The sequence below is a fragment of the Dipodomys merriami genome, unplaced genomic scaffold (genome assembly GCF_024711535.1).
Source record: "Dipodomys merriami isolate MVZ:Mamm:240054 unplaced genomic scaffold, mDipMer1.0.p SCAF_21, whole genome shotgun sequence".
NCBI lineage: Eukaryota > Metazoa > Chordata > Mammalia > Rodentia > Heteromyidae > Dipodomys > Dipodomys merriami.
In genome coordinates, this window is record NW_027203493.1 from 23,069,801 (window position 1) to 23,095,658 (window position 25,858).

A 25,858-nucleotide genomic window follows, 5' to 3' on the forward strand; every position below is an offset into this window, starting at 1 on the left:
GACTCATGTTAGTACATATTGAAATGAAATGAGACAAAATTAAAAAGTACCTGAAGGGCATTCGGATGTTCAGCCTCTCTGCATACTTGCACAGTGTGTCCCATGGTATGTGAATTTTAATAAACATAATATCGGGATTTGCAATAGCTGGCTGTGAAGGATAGCAAGACAGGTAAGATTTATAACCAAAACATGATATTTATATCAAAATTTGAATCACAAGCAAGAACTATCACCCTCCCTGATTTTACATGAATTGTCATCATCGATTAAGAGACAAATTACATGTATACATTTTTCTAAATAAAGAAAAACCTCAATAAAATATTGGCATGGAAACCAGCTGAGGATCGGACACATGCAGACATCAATTACAGAGTGTCCACGAGTTGTTTAACAGGAAGTGCCTTCATCATGTACTCAGTCAGTTTGAAAAGCTCAGCTTTCAACAATGGACATAACAATAGAATCCAGAAGGCAAGTTCACATTCATCCCTCCAGAAGTTGATAACTGTCATGAAAGCAAACCTAATAAGTGGATAGGCCTGGTGACCATCCACATACACCTGCACAGATAACCATAAAACTTCCCCTTCTCACAAAATCAAGAAGCAGATGATCCCTTTTCTCTCCTGTAAATGCACCAGCTATCAATAAATTAGTGTGAGCAAACTGGTAACTTCTTGAGGATTGAAAGAAAAACAATAAAATATCTTTGTTTTTCAAAAATATGATGTCATTCCATTAGTTTCTCTGCACAGGCAAGCAGCAGGCTTTTCCTCTGTGCCACAACTGTGCACAAGAAATAAGCACCTGTGTAAATGAATGAATGTTCTTATATTGCTTATTATCAAAATGTAGGTTTCTCCTACCAGAGCTATATGGATAATTAAGAATCTCTAGATATTCTTTTTTATCAGCTTATGTCAGTTATATGGGGGGATTTTATTGTTACAGCTCCACATCTTTGCACTGTAGCACTGTATTCTAATCAATCACACCTCAAGTTATTTATTTTTTATTTTTTATTCTTTTGTCGGTAGTGTGGCTTGAACTCTGGGCTTGGGCACTGATCCTGTGCTCTTCAGCTCAAGGCGAGCCCTCTTACCACTTGAGCCACAGCGTCACTTCTGGTTTTCTAGTGGTTTATTGGAGATAAGAGTCTCACAGACTTTTCTACCTGGGCTGGCTTTGAACCGTGATCCTCATATCTCAGCCTCCTCAGTAGCTAGGATTATAGGCGTGAGCCACCGGTGCCCGGCTCTCAAGTTATTTTTGATGGACACTGTTTCATGAACTCTTTTTCCTTTCCTTTAAGAGAAGGCAGAACCATTGCAAATTGTCTCTTGTCATTAAATAATTTATCCATTTACTCTCATATTTTATTAAGTGTAAACTGAATCTTCAAGTTACTTTCTAAATCCTATGATAATACTCAGAAAATAAGTCCTATATAAACCATTAGGAACTCAGGACTATACAAAACTGTCAAGTTTTCATGCTCACTCTATATTTTTATTCTATTTCAACCTGTATGTAAACATAAGATTTTAAATGCCTTTTATCTAGCTAAGAGGATTGTGAGAAGAGTCAAACAATCATCATAATCACCTAGGTGGTTCTCTTTCTCTTTTCAAAATCGGGCACCAGGTCTATTTCTTTTCTTTCCTTTTTCTTTTTTCTTTTTTTTTTTTGCCTTGGGGTCCCTGAGCTCTTTGCTTCAAGGTTAGCACTCTACCACTTTCGATTTTCTACTGGTTATTTGGAGATGAGTCATGGATTTTGCTGCCTCGGCTGATTTAGAACTGTGATCCTCAGATCTCACACTCCTGAGAAGCTATGATTACAAGCATGAGCCACCTGAACCCATCTCAGGTCTAATTTTTTTCTTGTAAATGCAAGGATTAGATTCTCTTGTCTATCAATATCTTAATAATGCCGCTCATTAGAGTCCCATGTGTTTCTATACCAGATACTCATTTAAATTCTTAGATTTGGTCCAGATTGTAAGATATATAGCTAAACAAATACTTGGTGTAGCTTAACAACTAATTTGGCATTATATTTAGTCATGCTCACAGTCCAGTTTGTTTTAAAGGCCTACACAGCTATTTACATCTATGTCTGAGGCCCACAAAGTATGGGACATTTGTCGTTATCTTTGCATCAATTTCCACAAAACTTATCCTCCATGTGAACATCTGTCACAAGAGAACTTTGTCTTCTCTGTAGACATCCTGACCAAATTGGCCCAGTGAGCAATCTTTTGAATTCCAAGTAGGCTTAACTCTTCAGGAAACTAAAAACTTAAGCCCAGAAAATAGAATAAAATTATCAGTTTAATTTAAGAACAAATTAACCATATCTTCAAACATAGTCATCCACATATTCATTTGATTATATTCATATTAATATTTATCAAGCCCTACATTCTAAGTTTCTAAGTAGGTCTAGTTTGGTGGGTTTTCCAGAATAGTATGTCAAACTTGTTTCACCAACATTTTAAAAACAGTGCTATTAGAAAGTCACACCACTGCAATAATATTCATGCTTAGAGGGCAGTCTGAAGTCTGATCATTCCTTCCCTACTACCCCGCAGACACTTCCTATACAAGAATTACTTTCTCTTTTAAGACAGAAAATTAGAAAAAATTTGGGCTTCTCACTAAGAGAATTTTGAGACATGTTAAGACACAACATTTACTGAAAATAAGAGATAGTAGGGGATTCTGAATATGCAAATTCTTAGGTCACAAACTGTTTTCTTTGAGCTTACTGACATACTAGTATTTCCAAATTACTATGAGACAAGCATAGTGAAAGATGGTTTTATGCCAGTGTAATTTCTGAAGGACCTTTCTTATTTAATGTATATTTGTTTCAAATGAAGGGTTATGGAAATTATCATTGACAGTGCCACAGGTACATAGACTTATCTCTCAAATATTAACAGGTCTTTGAACTTAGACCAATATTAGGAACATTAACTACAGTTGGGGAAAAAGCATAACATGTAAAAAATGATCACTCATTCATTCAAATAACTACTAATACAGATGTATCTGTCAGTTTATACCCAACATTGATCATGAAAAAAGAGAAGATTTTGGTGTTGATTCTTCCAGGCTATTTTTAGTGTATACTCCAGACTTAGTAGGAGGGTTTTGTGCAGAGATAGTATAATAAAAAAATTTAGGGTAGAAGCTGCAGTTCAGTAGCAGAGTGCTTGCCTATCATATTGTAGGTCCAAATTTCAATCTCTAGCGCAATAAGTAAACAAACAAGCAAAGCTTTTAGAAATGAAAAAAAACCCACCTTATATATCCATTTATTTAAATGATTCTTCCATCCAGGGCAAAAAAGACATATGTTTCATATTAATATATTTCTACTTTTGCCTTATTCATGCAGAAATTTTTATACTCAAAATAATAATAAAAATTCTTTTTGAAATTTTGCTGCTGGCTACTGATATGACATCAACCTGCCTTTCACTTACCAGGCACAGTACATTTTTTTCAAATATAACTACCTACTTAGAAGAAACCACATGTTATAATAGGAAAAGGTTGTTGCTTGTGATCACAGAGACTTGAGCACAAATTATATCTCCATGAAATGTTAGTTCAGTGACCTTGGGAAAAAAATGACCCTGAGTTTCTTCACTTGAGAAATGAAAAGAGGGAGTTCAGGTTTAGAGTTGGACATGTTATAAGAGACTGTGCTAGTGAAATATCTATGCCAGACTGGTTCTTTAGAAATGTTGGTTTTCAAGTCATGGTGTTCCTTTTAATCAAACAAATCCAAAATTTAGATGAATTTCTAAGTATCTTTTATTTTCTCCCACCTCTGTAATTGCGTACATGAGTTGTCTTTGTTGGAGTCTATCTCTTGGTTGTGTATGTCTTTTATAGTAGGCCTTTAGGTTATAAAAGCATAAAAGCAACAACAATCTGATTTGGGAGAAACTGTGAAATTCAGTGACCTGAATCAAGATTTAAATATTTAGTTTGAGGGAAACATCTATACCATTGTTGATCTGGTAATATAATGAAGTACAGATTATAAAACAAACAACAACAATATTATATTTCTTTTGGTTTTTAAATTCTTTGAAAAATGCTTCTTCTGTATCTCTTTAAAGCATTCTATGCTACTGTATTTTTTCCCTTTTATAGAGATGTAGTTTTTTTTAAATTTGGGCTATACCACTTTTCAGAACCCCATTTCATTCAGAGTGAAAGCCAGCTTCTTCAATGACATTTTCATCTTCTCACCCTCACTATCTCAAGAACTTCCTCTGCCCTGGTCTCCCCTTTCCCCTCCCCTCCCTCCACACCGATCATTTGATCATGCACTCCTTGCTTGCTCTGTCCTACTTTTCCTACATTGATATCTTCTTTGTCTGATACTACATTTCCCTTCTATTTTGTTATATGTCCTGAGAGAATACAGTTCATTTGATTCCTTTATACAGCCCAAGCAACTGCTTTTGTATCAGACACAAAAGGCCCTCCAAACCTGGGTTGAATGGATGAGTTAATTTGTTTTGAGTGTGCATTCTATATAACTTATACCTAGACAAGAGCTAAAACAGACAAGAAAGCCAATGAGCCTGAACTATTTTGGAATGGGGCTCTATGTTAGGTTCCTAATTAGCTGTATGAACAGCTTGTCAGCTTGTCTTACAAGAATTAGTACTTCATTACTGTCAACCTCTTCCATGAGAAATAGTCACCTTAAATAAAGGGATGCTTTGAAGGAGGCTTCTGCATTACAATGACTAACCTCATGAGGAAAATGTCAGGTTAACTGCACACACAGCTAGAACATTTCTCATTTTATATGTCTTAACTCACTCTCTCTCTCTCATATATATATATATATATATATATATATATATATATAAAAATATAAAATGGAGAAAGATATTTTAAGAACTGCCTTTCTATAGTTCCTAAACTTTAATTCTCTTTTATTATACCACCACTTAAAAATTAAAAAACACGGATTTCCAGCAATTGGCCCACTTGATGCTGTGAGGTAGAAGCAGAAAGCTGCCAGTTTGGTGCTTTTGTGTTCAGCTCTGCTGCATACAGGCTTCTCAGAGAAAACAAAGCACCTCCATCCCCCACACTTCACATTGTTACTCAATTATTCCACCCCAAACTCCCAAGAGATATGACATTCACCCCTGAAGATTGAATTTAAGAAATTTAAAAAGAAATTTAACAGTGGAGTTTTTACAAAGTTATACTGTAAGTTTTAGGGGACAGAGTGGTGCAAAAACAGCACATTATATTCTTCTTGGTCTTTAAGTCTAGGAGAAAGCCACATTACTGATATGAATAGGAAACTGAATTTGCTTATGAAGCACCTACCCTGACCATTAGAAATCACTTCTGCATTCATTTCGATGGACTTCCAGTGTGAAACACTGTATCTTGATGTTGTTATCTCCTAGAAACTGATCACATTCACATGCAATTGGAGGAGAATTTGAGATCTCCTCTCTGCTATGCTTAGAGCTTGAGTCTGGAGAACTCAAGAAGTCAAGAAGAGCATTTCCCATGTCATTCATCTTTTACCCTACAAATCCAATACTTGCTGACATTTTTACTTTTGCAGATCTGATTTTCCTTTTTTCTAACAGCAAATCCTAAGTACTTTCAATATAAATATGTATTAAAATTAAGTTGCAATTAAATACACAACCTTTAATAGAAAATTGAAAGATAAACACTTACAGCACCACAAAATATGATAGCTTATACTGTCAAGGTTTGCTTTAGTTATTATTGTTATTTTATGTGTGTGTGTGGAGTTGGATATCTAATGCAGACTTTGACAAGACATGGCAGACACGTTATCCCAGATCTATAGCCCAGCCCCAAAATACTGTATTTAATACATTAGATATATATTAGTGTTCACATATCAATGAGTTCTATGCTATCATAAAGTTTATTCTCAATGTTGTTTTGGCTTGCATTTCTTTTATGGCCTGAAATGTTGAGCATTTCATACATACATACATACACATATACATATATATATATATATATATATATATAATGTAATTTACTCATCCATTATAAAGAATGATATTGTACCATTTATAAAGAAATGGAAAAACTTGGAAAAATTATGTTAAGTGAAATAAATCAGCCACAGAGAGACAAAAGTTTCATTTTTCCCCTTATAGATGGAAACTAGATTTAGACTATGAACTTACAAGTAAATATGTTTGGTGGTATGCCAGTGTATATTAATGTATTAACTGAAATACAATCAGTTCAAGGGAGAGCTCAAATAGTGTAATTTCTTGCAAAGGCACTAAGAAGCAGATACTTGAAATGATGGGGTGGGGTCAAGGGGAAAGAGGTAGAATAATGAAGAATAGAAGGGGAGGATGCAATCAAGAATTCAATGAATATCCTATAACATTAAGAAGAATGAGGAAAGGGGGAGATAGGGGAAGGATAGGTGGGAATGTTGAAAGGAGTGACATTGATTAAGATGCCTTGTACTCATAAACTGCTTTGTTAAATGGCAAGTCTTTTGTACAACGATATGAAGATAATTTTAAAAATAGGTAAAAAATAATCTCAAAAACAGGTTCTATTGTATCATCTTCTGTTTGCTCCACTCAATACAAAGTTTGGGGATACTGATGTAAAGTCTTTCCAGAGCTCTGTTCCTTATTACATTTGTCTGCTATGGTCTGTGATACATGCAGATATGATATGATAGTTATTCCCATAGTTAGGTATGTTCCATATTAAAGAAAAGATTTTCCTTATGGCTGCTGAGTCCCTGGAAAAGCCTGTTCTCTTCCTAGAAAGAAATATTCAAAACAGTAGAGGACTACAAGGAAATTCCTCAGTACTAGTTCTGCAACTGGAAAGGGCTATTTTAGAGGAAGGAGCATAACCTCTAAGAGCTAAAATCCACCATGGAAATAAGTGCCTAGGTCCTAAAACAATTCTGTAAAAAATCATGTATGTTTATAAAGCAGCCCTAAGTTCCAGGTACAAATGTAGCTTATGAAACACCTTGAGTTAAACTTAGAAACTGAGTCATATCATTCCTAGGTTGCTGACCAACAGAATTTAAAGTTGATGCATAGCTTTTATTTGAAGTGGATACATTTTTTGAAAATGTATTGAGCAGGAATATTAATTTTAAGATATCTTGATGGAAGCCAAGAGACAGTATCTTTTTCAATGTTAGAGTGCTTATTTCAAAAATACTTTTATTTAGTATACCATATGTTTCACAGTCTGAAACAACAAATGTACTTCCAATAAGCTCAATTGTTTAAAAAGTCATGTTGTTACTCTAAAAATTAGGAATCAAAGCAAGGAATGTGATAATTCCATATATATATAATTCCATATCTATATATAATTTTGGAATTCCTACTCTCCTGGATGTTCTGTGTTTGATCTCTTCCAGGAAACATTTTAATATTATTAACCTTTTCCATTTTCTGTGTCCTCAGTCTCGTTGCTTCTCTCCCAGTCTTTCTTTTCCTCTCCTCCACTCTCTCCTACCTTTCTTCTTTCTTCTTTGTCCCACATCCTTCCCTTCACCTCTACCTCTCCTCTATTTCCATCCTTTCTCAGCTTCGTTTCCCCTGGATCTTCCTCATTGTATTTTAAAAGTCCTTTTTAAAAATTAATAAAAAATAAAGAATAAAAGAAGCAAAGGAATTGAATGTAAGACTTCATTTTCCTATCTGCCATTGTTTTTCCTCCTCTTACTACTAGCAAGTTGATCACATTTGATGCTGTCCTCATGTTCTATTATCTATTGGCACTTCACCCTAGTCTCGTATGCACAGCTGTCCTGTCGGATAAGCAGTTCTCATGGCTTTTTTACCAAAAATCTCCAGATTCTCCAATTGAATGAAGCTCTTTCTGGTCTTGGATCTCTCAACAGTGTTGAACCTGAATGGTTAACTCTTCCCTGGGACAGTTCAGCTCTTGCTTATTTCACTTATCTCTCATTATTCCTCTTCTATCTTACTCTTCTTATCCTTATACTTAGATTTTTCCTTATTCTTTCTAGTTATTTGTGCCAATACATGGTTTTTATGTTTATCCCCAGAATGTGGTACATAGTAGATGCTTCATTAATTCTTGAATGAATGGAAAAAAATTTGGGATCACAAGCCTAAGTTTTGCTCATCATAGCTCAAGCACCTCAAAGAAATAAATGTAGAAATATTTTCCTGTGTATACATGTGAAGATAAATACTTAGCAAATTCTACCCATTTATGTCCCTGTCCAATATTGCCATGATCTTTTATTCTTTCATTTAGAGTATAGGTAACATTCTTTATAGTAATGTTGGTGAAGGGATTCTTGAGCCTTTTCAGAGAAAATATATAAGAAATTGCTAATCTTGTTTCAAAGCTAGTGTATTGCAATGGGATATATAGATAGATATTTGAATAATACTATTTATAACATAATTTTTATATTTCACTTATTATTTTATAAATTATTGTTATTTTACATTTTGAAGGAAATTATTGTATTTTTGTGGAGACTTATATTTTCTTCATCTGATCATAAGTAATTGTAGTTGTTCCAGAGTAATAAACCAAAAATAATAATGATCAAATACCTCTTTCTCCAACATTAAACCTTCGGCTCTGAGGTTCTTCTCAAATGTATTTCTTTTGTCATACTGTATATTTGTCTTCCTATAAACCAGGATGTAATCAATTCGTTTTTTGCCATCTTTGAAGAGAAGTCCACTGGATGCTATGTAATTCATGTCATTCTAGAAACAAAGCAGTGTTTGTTAACATTATAAGTCAGACAAGTATCTAACAACACATTATGAAAGATGTCTTAAATATTCTTTTTGTGAGACATGGAGTCAATTCAAAATAATCTTCATCTACCATAAAAATGAATAACAAATGATATGCCAGAATTTGAAATAAAGTGAGCTGAGTTTTGCTGATGCTGAAATCAATATGTTTTATAAAATATTATCACCTGAGATATGCTGTTGATTTACTAAACCATGTGTATATATTTTTTCCCAAACACATCATCTTATTTTTCTGCTCACAATTTGAGTTTCAAACACAAAGACAGTTAGGTTGAGCAAACATCCTAAGTAATATTGTCAGAAACCAATAAAACTACCAAGGCATTATGTCTGGCCTCTTCTCTCCTGTGTCATATTGGAGGCTGAACCACCAAACAGCTTTTTCAGAACTCTAGATGGGTTCTAGTTGTGCAGGATTTTGATCAGGTTATGCTGCCAGAGGTCCCATGTGGGCAGTTGGGTTTTCTTTTCTCACTCATTCAGACAGTGTTCTTAGGGATCTGGTGGTCACTAGGAAGTCTGCCTGTCTTCCTCTTTTGCACACCATGCCAGAATCACACACACCAAGCATATCTCCCAAAACTCCTAGGTGTGGAGGCCTGTTGACCATAGCCAGGTTGTACTTCTGCTTGCTGAACTTGACCCAGAATCTGTATATAGATACAGATACAATTTATGAAGTCACTCAAAGTCCTCTGTCTAGACAGAATCTGCTTAATCAGAGATAATTAATGGAATTCAATAATTCTAATTTTTCTATCCTTAAATGTTATTTTTTCCACTCTCTGTAGCGCAAAGGAATTTCCTCTTATAAATAGGTGTGACTCTTAGCTGTTGCTGGTTTCAGTTCTTTTTTTTTTTTTTTTTTTTTAAATTGTATTTTATTTTATTTGAGAACATACTGTACAAAGGGGCTACAATTACATGGGCAGGATAATGGATACATTTCTTACCAAGCATTGCAGCCTCCTCCTTTGTTTACCCTTCACTTCCCTTCCCCGCCTCCCCCCTCCCCCCACCCAATTTTACCCCCCTCCCCCCACCCAATTATACCCCCCTCCCCCCCCCACACCGGCATTGTAAAGCTGGTTTTGACATGACATTTTGTACTTCTCATTGTTGCAACAGGTCCACCTGAATCCTTAAACGACTTGTTTGTCCCCATCTACTCCACATGTTATACTGACATCAAATATAGTGAAAACGGGGGTTACACTGTGGGGGAGGGACATACAAAGCAACAAAGAAATAATCTTATAAATGCATTAGAAATACATGCATGAAAGAAACGAAAACATTAAAATACATATTTAAGGGTTCATTTTCCTAGCATCACATTATCTGACCTTTTCCGCTTGACTCATACCTATACTAGATATTGCAAATAAGGGAAACCATGGGACCTATGCTTCTTTGGGCCTGGCTTACTTCACTTAATATAATTTTTTCCAAACCTTTCCATTTCCTAACAAATGGGGAAATATCATTCTTTCTGATGGAGGCATAGAATTCCATTGTGTATATATACCACATTTTCTTGATCCATTCATCTACTGAGGGGCATCTGGGTTGGTTCCATATCTTAGCTATGGTAAATAATGCTGCCATACAACGGACAAGGGTCTCATATCTAAAATATACTTGGTTTCAGTTCTTATCCATAACACAACTTTTAATTTTGGTTGCTCAGAAGATTATTCCCATGTCCTTAGAGTGTGTTTACTGCTTTAATTGGATTCTGAGAGTGACAGGGCAAGCTGAAGAACAACAGAGGGACCAAGTCAAGAGTTCGGATTAGTAAGTGTCCTCCTATTAAGGAAGGCACACAATGGAACCAGTGAGTCCATCTCTCCTCATTGGGTAGTCATAAGGAGGGGTTCAGCTGGTAAGGTCAAGTGTGAATGTTCCAAGTTTGGATTTCTTAATCTTATCTTACTGACTGCAAATAATAAAAAAAAGAACTATTTTCATTAGTTTCTGGTAGTTGTGTTTATTTTTGACATTCTAGTCACCTTTGTGATAATCTTTAATGATGAGTTGGGAGAGGGTTGTCTAGATACTGTGAGACTGATATCATGCTTCATGTAAAAGTTCTAGTTTACACTTCTTTGTTAGAAAAAAAGTTCTCAAATCCTTTACATGTAATTAAAATCTATTTTGGAATTACAACCGTCTCTTACTAATAGCTCTTGTTAGGAAGCTCTACTTCCTACTGACTAATGAACGAAGCATTTTAATTTTCTTTCATTTCAGAAAAATAAGAAACATTATTGTCATCCCAAGAAAGTCACATATTTAGAAAACAAGCAGTCCTTGTTAAAAATAGACTGTGCCTCATAAACGTATTTCAGAAGAAATTCCGCATTTGGTGGAAATGTATTAAGTGCTGATAGGATAATGAAAATCTTGCTTTTTTTCTCTTGGAAAATTTTCATTTAAAAATACTATTTTTGGAAAGATATGTTCAAATTTTCAATAATGCATCTAGTTTAAATTTAAAATATGTAAAGATGTAACTGATTATGCAAATATTTGAAATAATTTTAAATTCTGAGTTTTAGGAATGCCAATATCTGCTCTCAATGATGTATAGATGTGACTCCCTATGATATCCTTCTAGATAGGGTTCTGACCAGATTTTACTACCTCTGTAACCTCATGCCATCTCTATGTCTTTATTCTGTGACAATTAGAAATGCTAATTTCTGACAATCAGAAACTAGGGAGTATTCATATCAGATAGCAGGGTGCATATGAGGTGAGGTTGTCCTCCAGATTCTCTATAGCATAGTTGAAAAACGTGCCAACAAAGGACAGAATAGCTAATAAAATTAATTGAAGAAATCACCCTAATAGCTAGCATAAGCCAAACAAAGATTGAGTGCTGTTCTATGCAACACACATACAGTTACACATTTGATGTATGTGAACACACACACACAGTATGTCGTGCTTACAGAATTAGAGAACCATATGCTATTATCCCCGTTGATAGATCTTGAAACCCAGGCACAGCTGAGTAGATCGATATATTATTAGGTAGATATAGTAAGATCAACAGCTACGGTGTGGTGAAGATTAAACCAAGGAGTAGAAACAACATACAATATTACTTATTTGAGATGATACTTATTTGTGATGGTGATGATTATATGAAATATCATTGGATAGGAATAGACACACAAGGTAACATATCCTAAATTGGGTTGTTTTGAAAATAAGAACTGTAGTAAAAAAAATCACACTGAAAGACTTATTTAAAATTATAGCTTCTTAAAATACAGAGACTCTGGAGACCAGGCCATTATAGATTTCATCATGCTGAACACTTGAAATTGTTTATTTTATCTTTTAATAAGTTTTTTATTGTAAAAATACTGTGCAGAGGGGTTACAGTTACATGAGCAAGGTAATGAGTACATTTCCTATCAAACATTGTTGCCTCCTCCTTTGTTTTCCCCCTACCATCCCTTCCCTCCCACCTCCACAACTACACTCCCCCTCACCTCTGCAAACTTCTGTTGAATTGGTTCAATGATGATTATGAATTATTAAAGTTACTAAAAATGTAAATGTATCTTAGTCAGTCAGACAGAGTATGACATTGAGTATGTTTACCTAGCCTCCTAGCAAACACCTCCTGGACTTCAATTTGAGGAAGGAATTTCTAAAGCTCCATTAATGTCAAGAATTCACTGATAAGGTTATATTTTAATGTAGCAGAATATCATGCTCTATGATAAGGGTTAGTGATTTTTTTTTACTTTGTCAAAATTATCTCAAATTTTATCTACTTAAAAATGATTCATTCACATTTTGTATATCTCTGCTTTAAGGATTTGGTCAAGTTTATCTGGATCTTTTGTATAGATCTGTGGAAAGCTAGAAAGGCTTGACTGGGGAGGCAGAGCCCACTTTCAAACTAACTCAGGTCTTTGGCAGAATTCATCTTCTTGAGGGTAAGGAATAACTGCTCAGCTTCTTGTTGGCTATTGTTTGAAAATTATGCTCTGCTTCTTCAAACTATTTACTAGGCCTTGGCATAGAAACGTTCCCAATATGGCTACTTGCTTGTCGAAACTGACATGGAGAGTTTGCAGAGTGAGTCTCAAAAGCCAGTCTTCCATAATGCAACACAACTGATCTCTTTTGCCTTATACTACTGGTTAGAAAGAAGTTACAGGGCAGGTGGCTACAAAGGGTATAAATACAGAAGCAGGGATCATGTGAGGAAATCTCAGACTGTGTCCACTGCAGCAAGAAAATTACAAGAAAATTACAGAGTTTGATTACAAGATTAAAAGGCAGCTTTTTTATGTTTATCATTTTAATGGGAGAAATTGTTAAGGCCTCACTCATTAAACTTCTCACCAGAACAACTCAGGACAGCATATCTGCTTGAAATTTGTCACAAGAAAGAAAAGAAAAGAGGAAGAAAGAGAAGGAAGTGAGTGGAACTAAGTGGATCTCATGGTTTTGTCCTTGTCAATGTGATTTCCAATAACTCTCTTTCCTTCCAACCGCTCTTTCTTCCACTAGGAAGCAAGAAAATGGCCACAATGTCCTTCTTGGTCCTAAATATTTCTCCAGCAGACTATTTTGTAAAGATCTGTAGGTCCAAGTGATATAATAACTAAGACTTTTCTTTCTGTATGGAAAATTTACACATAAGTTTCTGTCAGCTGAATTTACTTCCCAATAGACATCAAATGTCTTTTTGGATTGAATTAAGAATGCCAACCTCTTTATATGGCAAACTGTTAATATGGCAAAGAAGAAAATAAGAGAATCCAAGTCTTTACTTATCCCAGAGCACAAAGCAATTTCTGGTCTAACTCAATGGTTTGTAATTGCATAAATCAGTCAGAGCAAAAAACACAGGTCATTTTAGAATGGAAAATGTTTTGGCATGTTTAAAATAAGTTTGGAAAAAGAAGGTGCAGAAATGAAAAAATCCTTCCAGCAAAATGTAGGTGCAGGGCATAAAAACAGAAATCATATTTATAATTTTAGCAATATAGCCAACAGCAAATCTCAGTAGTAACCTATATCCACTGACAAATGAAGTGCAATATAACACATTTTGAACTAATTCAGGAAGGTATCATTGTAATGTAGCTGGAATATTTAAAATAACCATTAATTTAAAAGACAAAGATGCCCTCTCACCTTGGAAATAAGCTATCTGAGATTGTATGTTCAGTCATTAAGATATCTTACTGTGAGGCTCTGAGTTATGTATATCTGTGACTGAGCACTTGTCTAGCAGGGGTCAGGCTCTGGTTCAATCCCTAGAATTGGATACAAAGAAGACAATACCTTTCTTATAACTTAACCTCACCTATGAAACCTAACAAGGGCAACAATGATTTATACAATTTATCTTTAAGACTGATTTGAACACTTTAAAACACAAAGGAGAAAACACACACACTATAGTTATTACCACAACTATTTAAATAATAAACTTCTGTTTTAACATGGGCATGGAAGAGTGAGTATCGTTTAATCAGTTGCACTTGAACCTACACTTACATTGATAAAATTAAAACATGCTTATCAGAGACAGTAAAGGAGCATATTGGTCCCTACAGATGCAGAGGTTTCCTTGAGGTTGAAGAAACATGTTTAAAAAATAAATGAACCAATGCAACTGCAATATTCAATGTTGGAAATGAACTATACTTAGGATGATTGGATGAGGGGAAATGGGAGAAAAATGAAGGAAGGGATAACAAGTTCAATAAGAAATGGACTCAGTCCCTTAGGTATATAACTTTAACCTCTCTGTACATCACCTTGACAATAAAATTAATTAAAAATGATCATCACAGACAATCTTTGTTGAACACATTGTAAATTTGATAACGTTGGCTGGCTAAGAAAACTTTCAACAAAAATTTTACTTGATACAGTCTATCATTCATGTCACTTCTGCCACTAGTAGATGGAAAAGTAAAAGAAATATCACTAAGAATCACTAGTTGTTTGAGAATGAAGATTTTTCTGCTGAATGATTAAATTTAAATGATAATAGACTAAAATATTTTATTGAAAATGGAGTCAGGGAGTTAAGCTTTGTAGCAGGATAGAAGAAATTAGGTACAGGATTTCCATATATAGCTTACTATTGTATTTGCAATGAAATTCCTGTGGAGCTCACAAAGCAGAGTAAGGCAACAGAGTTTTAATTAGAAATAGGAATTCCTAGCCAGGCACTGGTGGCTCACACCTGTAATCCTAGCTGCTCAGGAGGCTGAGGTCTGCAGATCAAAGCCAGTTTGGGAAAGAAAGTCCATACGATTCTTATCTCCAATTAACCATCAATAAAGCCAGAGCTAGAGCTGTGGCTTAAGTGGTAGAGCATTAACCTTGAGCAAGAAAAGCTCAGGGACAGCCAATCGGCCCAGAGTTCAAGCCCTAGGACTGGCACTAAAAAATCCAGAGAGAGAAAGAAGGAAGGAAAGAAAGAGAGAGACCGAAAGAAAGAAAGGAAGAGGGAAGGAGGTAGGAAAGGAAAGAAGGAAGGAAGGAAGGAAGGAAGGAAGGAAGGAAGGAAGGAAGGAAGGAAGGAAGGAAGGAAAGAAGGAAGGAAGCAAGGAAGGAAGGAAGGAAGGAAGGAAGGAAGGAAGCAAGCAAGCAAGGAAGGAAGGAAGCAAGCAAGCAAGCAAAGAAGAGAGATATTTAGAATGAATGAAAGTTTACCTAAGCAACTATATTTCTACTTAGATCAATCTTTCCAGAAAAGCAAACAAAAAGTTTGTAAAGTAATATGTTTCAAAACATTGAATAGTTTACACTATTGTGAGGAATTACTAAGTTAAGTTCAGGACTAAGCACAATTCACAAATCAAGAGCTGAGTGGCATAGTTGAGCATGTAGAGGACCTTTACCCCTAACAATACTTATATATGCCCCCCCCAATATAGGCTTTTGTATGTTGAATTCTCTGGTTGCCAAGTGTACATTGGTGACCGAATCAGCCAGCTCAGTCTGAAAAGGTATGTTTACAACTTCTCAGTAGGAAACTTACTTGAAATATTAAGATACTCCCTGATTTGGGCTGAATTTGCAACAGGTGAAAGGCAATCAGGATTCCGAATAGAAGAGGATATTCAGCACAGAAAGGTCAATGCATACAAGGGCAGGTTGGGTTTATTTTTGTATTGTTACAAATACAAAGTCAAATATCAAGTTAAAATGCAGAACAGGGAAAATTACTCCTGAAACAAAGAATAGCCAAGAATGTTACCTCAGTCAAGGGCTACTGTTTCACTTCAATATTTAACTTGTATTGGCGGACTTCCAGATCAAGTATCAAAGTATCTGACACTAAATTACTACTTTGTATTATCATCAGCAACCTTGTCCACAAATGTGTAATTAGACAAGTTAACACATATTTTAGAGAAAGCTACTTTAAATTATTAGATATGTATTATTTATCATGCATTTATTATTTATCTTTTATTCTGAGCTGGTGAGGAAATCTCTCATAATCATGACATTCACAGGAAGATGGATTTTCTCTGACAAGAAATGTATTGGCCTTTGCAAAATAGATGAGCCCTGGGAGAGCTGAGTTCTTTGTTATTTGCATATATATATATATATATATATATATATATATATATATATATATATATATGCCTCTCCTTTATGCCAGAAACTTTGTCCATAGACAGTAATCTTTGAGGACCAGGAAAAGAAAGAGGCATCATCAAACAATATTTTATTAAATGTTATAAAATAGATGATCTTATCATGTTGGCTGTTAATAATCTCTTCTCAGCAAAAATGTATCAGTTCATGTTAGAAACATTGAAAGGTTGGCAGTGAAAATTTACCATTGGGGCTGGAGGCATGGCTCGGTTGGTAGAGCACTAGCCAATGAGCAAAAGTGTCAGATACTGAGTTTCGTTCCGGATCTCAGACAAAAACAAACAAGCAAATAAAAAATACCCCCCAAAACAAAAACAAAAACATACCACAGAGTATTAAAATTTATTGTTTTACGAAAGACTAGCTGTTACCATTAACAACACCCCAGTCTTTCCATGTTTCCAGAAAGTTACTCTTGCTATTAAAAATCATAGATGATAGATTGATGCATGGAGAGAGAGAGAGGGAAAGACAAATGCATAAAGGGGAAGAGAGAGGGAGAGAGTCTCTTTGAACCTGCTGTAAATCGCAATACAAGATTATAGCATTATAGCCCAGGGTATTATTTCTGATGTGGATGCTCCTTTGATGTGAGTGGCTTTTTTTCTTAAATTATAGAAGTTAACTAACTCAAGACAAAAATCAATGGCTTCTAAATCTTGCTTGGTAATTGGGAATATACCCAGAAAATATCCATGTTTATATATGCAACAAATAGCTGTATATACAATGTTGGAGGATTCACAAATGTGTTGGCCTTCACGTGTCAGCTCCTTTGGAGCTGTATAGATACCATGCTGGGAACCTCTGGGCTAAGCAGTCTCTCAGAAGTCCTTTTCTAGCAGTATTCTTCAAACCTAAGCTTTTTTTGGTAAGCTTTTGGAGAAGTATGTTGAATTTCTTTGGGCACATCCCCCAAATATCCTGAATTTCTAAGAGAAGTGGGTTTTAAGGTACCTCCCTTTGCCATGAGGTAAGTAATATTACTTTCATAAGGATAGAATGGCTATAGCTATATAAGTGAATTCTAATTCTTCAGATAAAAACTTACCTCTTTTTTTTCCTACTTTATGTTATTCTTTTTTTAATTTTTGATTATGAAAATACTGTACAGAGGGGTTACAATTACATGGGCAAGGTAATGAGTACACTTCTTGTCAAGCATTGTTGCCTCCTCCTGTTTCCCTTTACCATCCCTTCCCATCCCTCCCTCCCCCCTCCCCACGCCAAAGTTGTAAAGTTCGTTTTTCGACATAAAGACCTGTACATCTCATTGTTGCAATGAGTCCACCTGTATCCCTATTTAAATGGTTTGTTTTTGCCCTTCCCCTCCACTAATTATACCAACATCAAATATCATGAAAACAGGAGTTATACCGTGGGGGAGGGACATACAAAGCAACAAAGAAATCATCTTATAAATATGTTAGAAACAATTGCATGAAAGAAAAAAAAAACGTTTGAATACTTACCTTGGGGTTCATTTCACCTAACATCAACTTATCTGACCTTTTCTGCTTATCTCAGACATATACTAGTTATTGCAAATAAGGAAAACCATGGGACCTATGTTTCTTTGGGCCTGGCTTACTTCACTTAATGTAATTTTTTCCAAGTCTTTCCATTTCCTAACACATGGGGCAATATCATTCTTTCTGAGGGAAGCATAGAATTCCATTGTGTATATATACCACATTTTTTTTATCCATTCAATTACTTTATGTTATTCTGTGCAAATAATTTGGTTATGGTTTAATTACCTTTTGTAAAACAGTGTATTGATGTAAAATTCCTGTAAAATACAACTGACTCTTTTAATGTGTAACTGGAGATGGAATCTCATGGGTTTTTATACCTAGTGTAGTTTCACACAATAGTCCTCAAGATCTCAGGCTTCTTCGTAGCTAGAATTACAGGTGTGAGCCATAATTATGTGCCAGATCATTGTGCTCTTTTGCTTATTTTAAAGTAATATTATATTCCCTGACTATGAATTTCAAACTCAATGTTTGCATTCCTTATATATTATGGAGAATATATGTACTTTGTAAATAGTTTGTTCCTTCCTATAGGTTGGATCCTCACTTGCTTGCTAACTTCCTTTACTGTTCAGAAGTTTAATACTTTGACATACTGTACTTTGTCTGTTTGGGGTTTGTATTTTTGTTTATGATGCATATTTAAAATAAAACCACTGCCCATTCCATTCATTGCAATCACTACTCATCCCAAAGTATTTCTCCTGTATACCATTCTAATGATTTCATATAATCAGATTTCGTTTTTTATTCTTCAATATGGAGTTGAATTTATGTATGGTGTGGGACAAGGGGCTGATTTTATTTTGCTGCATGAATATATCCAGTCTATCTAACACTGTAGAAAAGACTGTCCTTTCCTATTGTATATTCTCAGAACTATGTGGAAAATGAGTTAGGTATAAATATATGGATTTATTTATAGGCTCTCTATTCTGTGTTTTATTCTGGATATCTCTTTTGATGCCAGTAGTATGATGTTTTGGTCATAACAGCTTTCTAGTATATTTTGAAGTCAGCTACTGAAAAGCCTCCAACTTCATTCTTTTTAGGGTTAAGATTATTCTTAGTATTGGAGTACTTTGGTGATTCTATTCAAATTTTAGGATTGCTTATTTTCACTCCTTATTAAGCATATTACTGATATTTTGATGGGGATTGCAGTGACTCTAGAGATCATGTTGGGTAGCGTTGACATGTTTACAATATTATTTACTAATAAGCAAAGATAGATGGTAGTAATAAGGCCTATCCAATTTCTTGTAAAATTGTGAAGATTGTGCTTGATATATATTAAAATAAAATAGTGTGAGTGGCAGATGCACACTAGGTACTGATAAGTGGTGATCATCACCTGAGAAATAATTAGACAGGATACCATATGCTCTTGCTTCCCATCAATCCTATCTGGTTAATATACCTATTTAATTCTTCTATCTATATCTATCATCATCTATATATTTATCTAGTTCTATAGCCATATCTATATCTGCACATATATGTGTATATACAAACATATACATATATGCTTTCTCGCTTTGCATACACATGCATGCATATTTATATGTAGATAGATATTTGATAATAGTCTTTTTTATAAAGCCATTTATCCAAAGTAGCAATAGCAAAATTAAGGTGCTGGTTAAACATTTTCTAAAACACACTGCAAGAAGAGTGTAGCCACTAAAATATTTAAGTTGTTCCTCTGCATCTTAAAACCTGTTCAACAACTATGTTTTGGTAATCACATAACTATAGGAAGCGATTCACTTCTTAGCTTAAATCAAATCTGAGTTTATTTTGTATTTCCCTTGGCAAAGAGTAAGATGAGAGGAAGTGGCTAGAATTTTGAGGACAAAAAAGCAGGCCAGTTGGCAGTGCCTAGGCCATCTGCCATTGAGCAATTGAGTTCTAGCCCCTGAGGGCTATAAAACAAGAGGAGGAAGAAGAAAGTCAGGACAAAAGCTGTGTACCTGAAAGACTTAATGTTCCTGTCCTGGTCCAGAGCTAGACTAGCTCATCTCCTCTAGGCTATATGAGTTATATATCCATTTAATGACTGTAATATTTAAAGCTGGCAAAATCATAGATAATATATCATTCCAATTACAAATAAAAACATAAGGACAAAGTGGTAAGGACAATAGCTTTGAAAGTTGAAAAATATTATACTTTGGTTATTGATTAATGGATGTGAATCTTTGATAACACATCCCTGTTAGCCAAACATGAGGTTGTATTTCTATGAAGAGATTTAAAGGTCATTAAAACCATGTTTATCCCTTAGACAGTATTGTCTCTGGAGCTGCCCACTGACCTGCTTTTGAGAAAAGTCATAAAGTAAATTGAGAATAGAAGCAATCTGATCCAAAGAATGATAGGTTACGATAATTGAGTTTTTCAACCTGCATCAACTTACAAAGCAAAAATGCACACTCATGCATAGATCTAGTCTTTAGCAAGTACTGTGTGTGTGTGTTAGACAGAGAGGTTTCTGTCATTAACACTTGTTTTGAATGTTACTCAGTCTCAGACACTTTCTGATGCATAGAGTGATAGAGAGCTGAATGGTAATCTGAATAAAAAGGATGCTAGTACAAAGCTCTTCACACTGAAAGTTGATTAAGATATTTTTAAACACCTATGTGCTGAGAATTTTGCTTTTTTCCTTATCTTAGCTATTTCCCCTTATCAGGGCCAGAAGTAGGCTAGTATTAAATTCATAGTCTTAGACTTGGATTTTTAACTCTGCCTCTGCTTTTCCTGACTACCTAGACTTACAATCTCCTGAGTTCTATGTCCATTGTTTTCTTTTCATTCATAAAGTAGCAAAAAAAATGGAGAATTAAGTACTTGCTTAAAAAAGAAAAAGAAAACATTTGATTTAATATTTCTCTGGCCTCTGTAACTATTTTAGGCATGGATGAAAAAAGATGGAGCAAGACAGATATGGTCTCATAGTCTAGCCAGGAAACTAAATGGTTTGATATATTTAAATGATTAGTAAGCAGGTAGCAGACTATATTTATTGCTGTAATTATTAAGTGAGGAGGCTGTATTGAAACAAGATGCAGACTATAAGGTATTACCTGATACCTATTTTATTAAAAGAAACTCTGTGAGCTAGGTGAATCGCTCCTATAATCATAGTTAGGTGGGGGGATTATGATTCACAGCCAGTAGAGCAGAATGAAATTCTATCTCCAACTAATCAGCAAAAAGCTGGGCTGGGAATGTGGCTCAAGTGATAGATCACCAGCCAAGAAAGAAGTTGAGCAAACATGATGCCTCAAGTTCAAACCCCAGTAATGCAAAAGAAAATCAATAAATAACAACAAGGCTATTTGGACCCTAATAAACATTTAAACTACATATCTCAAGAAACAAAGCACAAGTAGTTAAACATTGGAAATTATCGTGATAGCTTGAGCTGACCATATGTAGTTTTACTAAAGAGCTAAGTTCTACAAAGCAGACAGCATATAGGTAGAACAGCACCTGAAAAGAAACTCAAAGTAAAACTAAAAGAAACAGAAAAGGCCACAAATGCTTAAGCAAAAGCATCTATCAGCCTTCATTCCAGAATGAGATGAAGCGGAAAGAACACATCTCAGCTTAACAGCTCCCACAAGACAGTGGTGATTAGTCTCCTTCATTATGGAGCCTCAGGGCAAATCCAAATCTATCAAGCACTATTTCAGTTCTAGGTAAATAACTAATTCTCATTCTCTTGCCAATGGCCAACAATTGATATACAGTATCTTTGCTCTTCCGGGTCAGAATGAGAAATTCTAGAAAGCAGAGAAGTCCTTGTGCTTATTGTGATTGGTTTATAGATGATATTCCTAGGACTTAGAAGTTGCATAGAGTGTTTAGAGAAGATATAAACCATACTTATAAAAATTAAGTATCTTAGACAAAAATTAATATTAAATAAATAACATACATTTAAGTATTTTGCTTTTAGATATGTGTTCCATTTTAGGAAAACTTTTGAGGCTGCTCTAAATTCAGTGCTGTTTTTAGAAGTGATTGTAGCTACTTTCAAAGGTAGGTTAAATTCTACCTGTTTCCTCTCTGGGTTTGGGGAAGATGAGAACAAATTGTGTCAAAACCCACATTTCCTAGAGTTGTATTTCCACACCTCCAAGTTATTAGTGGTAAGAAAGGAAACAATTGCTGTTTCCTTATTCCTGAGACCTCTAGAGTATTCCTGGGCATGAAGACTTTGACAAACTTTTCTCTGAATGTCTTTCTTTACCATGAGGTTTTTGCCCAGAGAAAGCCTGTAAACAACTCACAAGAAATGATTGTAAAATTTTTGGACATTTATGAGCCAGTTGACTTTGCATGAGTAGTTTGACAATTAGAAAATTTCAAGACCATTGATTATGTATATCGATGAAGACAGAGGCCTAACTTTGTAGCTTGTACAATACATAGTACCTATCCTGTACCAATTATAAAGATTCACAGGTTAGACATGTTGACTAGGTATGTTATTAAATGCACTCAATGATTCATTCCTAACACCTCAATATGATCCTTAAAACCATAACAGCTCATCTTCCCTAACTGATTCAATGTGTACAGTTTTCATTATTGTTCTCTTACCATAATTCTTCTATAAGACATGGGAAGAGGTGGAGACACACATACATATACCCGTAGAACACATTGTGGAAGGTAGCAACAAACACACAAGTTTTTTTTTCCCTTGGCATTAGGTTCATGCCCCCAGAGGGAATTCTCAGTAGAAACGTTTAAATAAAATGAACACTGTACTTTCTAGTGAAATTACATTTGATGTTGCTTGTTAGCCTCCTGCTATAAAACGCCACCATGGAGTAATAAAACACATAATCATCTGTGGGTTAAAGGAGTGTAATGATTGATTTCTCAGAGATTATAAAAGCCAAGTTTCCAATAAAAAACCCTTTTGCAAAGAAGATTGTTTCATGCAGAACATGGGCAATTGCATTAAGCAATGATGACTAGGAGGATATGGTATTAGCAGTAGTGGTTCTTTTAAAAGGGTATTCTAAAAGTGTTCAGATAATGCTACTCTTTTCTACTAAAAGCTTTTTTTCCTGCCAACCTGTTCTGACCCTGTATCACTCTTAGGCCCAATCAGACAGAGATGACAGAGATAAAAGTGCAGCCTCCACAAGAATAGCAGTTACTGCAGAACCAGTCCCACTCTTATTCTTTTCCCTGATGGCTGCTTAAAAAAACTTATTAATGAAACCATTCTACTTCAGTGTCAAATATGCCAGTAACTTCTGATGAACTTGAAGCTGTCATGACAAAAAGGTAGAACCCTGCTTATCTTCTTGAGATCAAATGAAGAATTGTTTCTCTAACTGGGACTAACAACACATGCAAACACATAAATATTCTAAGCACATAAGTTAGTCCTTATATTCTTGAACTCCTGCTTTGCAGTGACATCTCCAGGGGATATACGGCACATCTATAGATAATGTCGGTGCTTATACTGTACATGATCTCTGTTTGCTAATTCTTAAAAAGAAAACCCTATTTATTTTTAGCTATTCAACCCCTTGTGATTTTTTTTCCTAAACAAAGTTCATTTTATTGAAAGGCAGGGAAAATATGTCAAGGCATAGGCATAGGCAATGAATTTCTGAACAGAATTACAATAGGTCAGGAAATAATAGCATGCTTGACGAATGGGATTTCATCAAATTAAGAAGATTCTGTGAAATCCACTAAATTGTGTTTTGCAAGCAGGAGGAGCAATAGGAGTATCATGATAAGGCCTAAGGAAAAGATTAAAACGAGGCTGATGTTGGTAGCTCATACTTGATATCCTAGCTACTCAGGAGGCTGAGATCCAGAGAATGGAAATTTGAGGCCACTGCAGATAGATAAATACACTAAATTCTATCTCCAAAACAACAAATAGCAGATAGCCAATCTTGAGGGATGACTCAACCCTTAGAAAACTAGCCAAGTAAACAAGCTCAGCATGCATAAGGCCCTGAGTTCAAACTCCAGTATCTCTAACAATAAACAAAAATTAAAAATGAATTTTTACTGTGATAATTTTAGTGTGTAAAAACATAAAAATCATGAAGAACATATAAATGTAAGTATAGAAAGGAAAAAAAGAGAAGTTTCTGCACAGAAAAGTAAACAATTGCCACTGCAAGAAAATCACTGGCAAGAATTCATCCACAAAATTTAAAGAACCTGGAAAATTAAACATCAAAGAGCAAATAATAATGCAATTACTAAATGGTCAAATGAAGTCAGACAGTTCTCAAAGGTAGTACGTATAGTCAATAAATCCACAAAACAGTTCAACTTCTTCACTCCATTGATAGTTGATCGTATAAAACAAACAAGAACTCCTACACCCTGGTAAGAATGCACAGAAAGAAAGTGGTACTGTGGCTCAAGTGGTAGAGTGCTTGCCTTGAGCTGCAGAGCTCAGGGAGCGTGCTCAGTCCCAGAATTCAAGCCACACAACCAACCAAAAAAATGCACAGAAAAAAGAATCATTATATATGGCTTGTAGAAATACAAATTATTCCAAACCATTCTGGAAATTAATACTGAAGCCACTCAAAAAATTAAAACAAACGTATTTAAAATGTACTGTGATTTTTTTTTTTGTTTCTCTTGTATGTTCTTCCCCCATGGTATAACCCCTGTTTTCACTGTATTTGATGTCGGTGCCCTGCATCTTGTATATACATTTTTCTAATTTGGGGAGGGGAAGAGAAATAACAAAATGCTGAAATAAAGATACAGGTTGACCCATTGTAACAATGAGATGTAGGAGACACTATGTTGAAAATGCACTTTACAACTTGCAGGGGGGAAAGAGAGGGTGGAAGGAGGAGTTGGGGAGGTGGGGAGGGAAGGGGTGGTAGGAAAAAACAAAGAAGGAGGCAACAATGCTCCATAGGAAAGGTACTTATTACCTTACTCATGTAACTGTAACCCTTTTGTACAGTATTTTTATAATAAAAACATATTAAAAATAAAACAAATACCACATGATCAAGATAGACCATTCCTGAGATGATTCAAAGATATCATAGTCCATATATAAGAGATATCTGCCAGCCCCTGTTTATCATTGAGCAAGGAAGTAGGCCTAAGTGAATCATTCATAATGACATAACTGATATTTTTGTTTGCAGCTCTCTTACTCTCTTGAATTATCTACAGTTTCTAGAGGTAAAATTAACCCAAAGTTTACCTGTTCTTAAAGTAAATTTGCTTTTCATCTGTACCATATTCTTTGCTCTTAAACCCACACTAATAACTGCAGTTCATCTAAAGTTTTGGTGTTTTTCAGTTATGCATTTGCCTTTCTCATTAAACAAGTTTATCTTGAATTCTTGTTATGAGTCAGTCTCTGCACCAGGTGTTGAGGTAATTACAAAGAAAAATATTCCCCAACATGCCTACTTCAAGAGAGAGTAATTTAGTCATGGAGGGAGGTTGGAGCACACATAATTACAATTTGGTCTGATTTATGGCATGTGGGCAGAGAGTGGAGTACAAGGTCTGTGGTAGCAAAGAGGAAGTGACTATCCTATTAATGACAAAAAAAATAATTCTCAAGTGAGTAAGAAGTGACTTGAATCCTAACAAATAAATAGAAGACGGAGTCAAGCATTCCTAGACAGAAGAAACTGAATAAACAATATGTCCCTGGGCAAAGTAAAAAGGCAAATGGATTCAAGTCCTATTGATGGTGTCTTGTGTTAGGAGCTTCTGTCACTGGGAAGGACTGACAAATAATAGAGAGTATAATTCTTCTGGAGCA

The 25,858-nt window shown here is 35.1% G+C and overlaps 1 protein-coding gene across 1 annotated transcript in view; it reads right to left on the minus strand.

Annotated features, from left to right (window-relative positions):
* Ano3 (anoctamin 3) overlaps nucleotides 1-25,858 on the minus strand; it is a 203,189-nt gene that overhangs the window by 97,901 nt on the left and 79,430 nt on the right. The window contains exons 5-6 of the mRNA XM_070032709.1: nucleotides 8,636-8,794; nucleotides 51-151 (exon numbers count right to left, since the gene is read on the minus strand). Coding sequence (XP_069888810.1) covers nucleotides 51-151; nucleotides 8,636-8,794 — 260 coding nt within the window. The remainder of the gene's footprint in view (nucleotides 1-50; nucleotides 152-8,635; nucleotides 8,795-25,858) is intronic.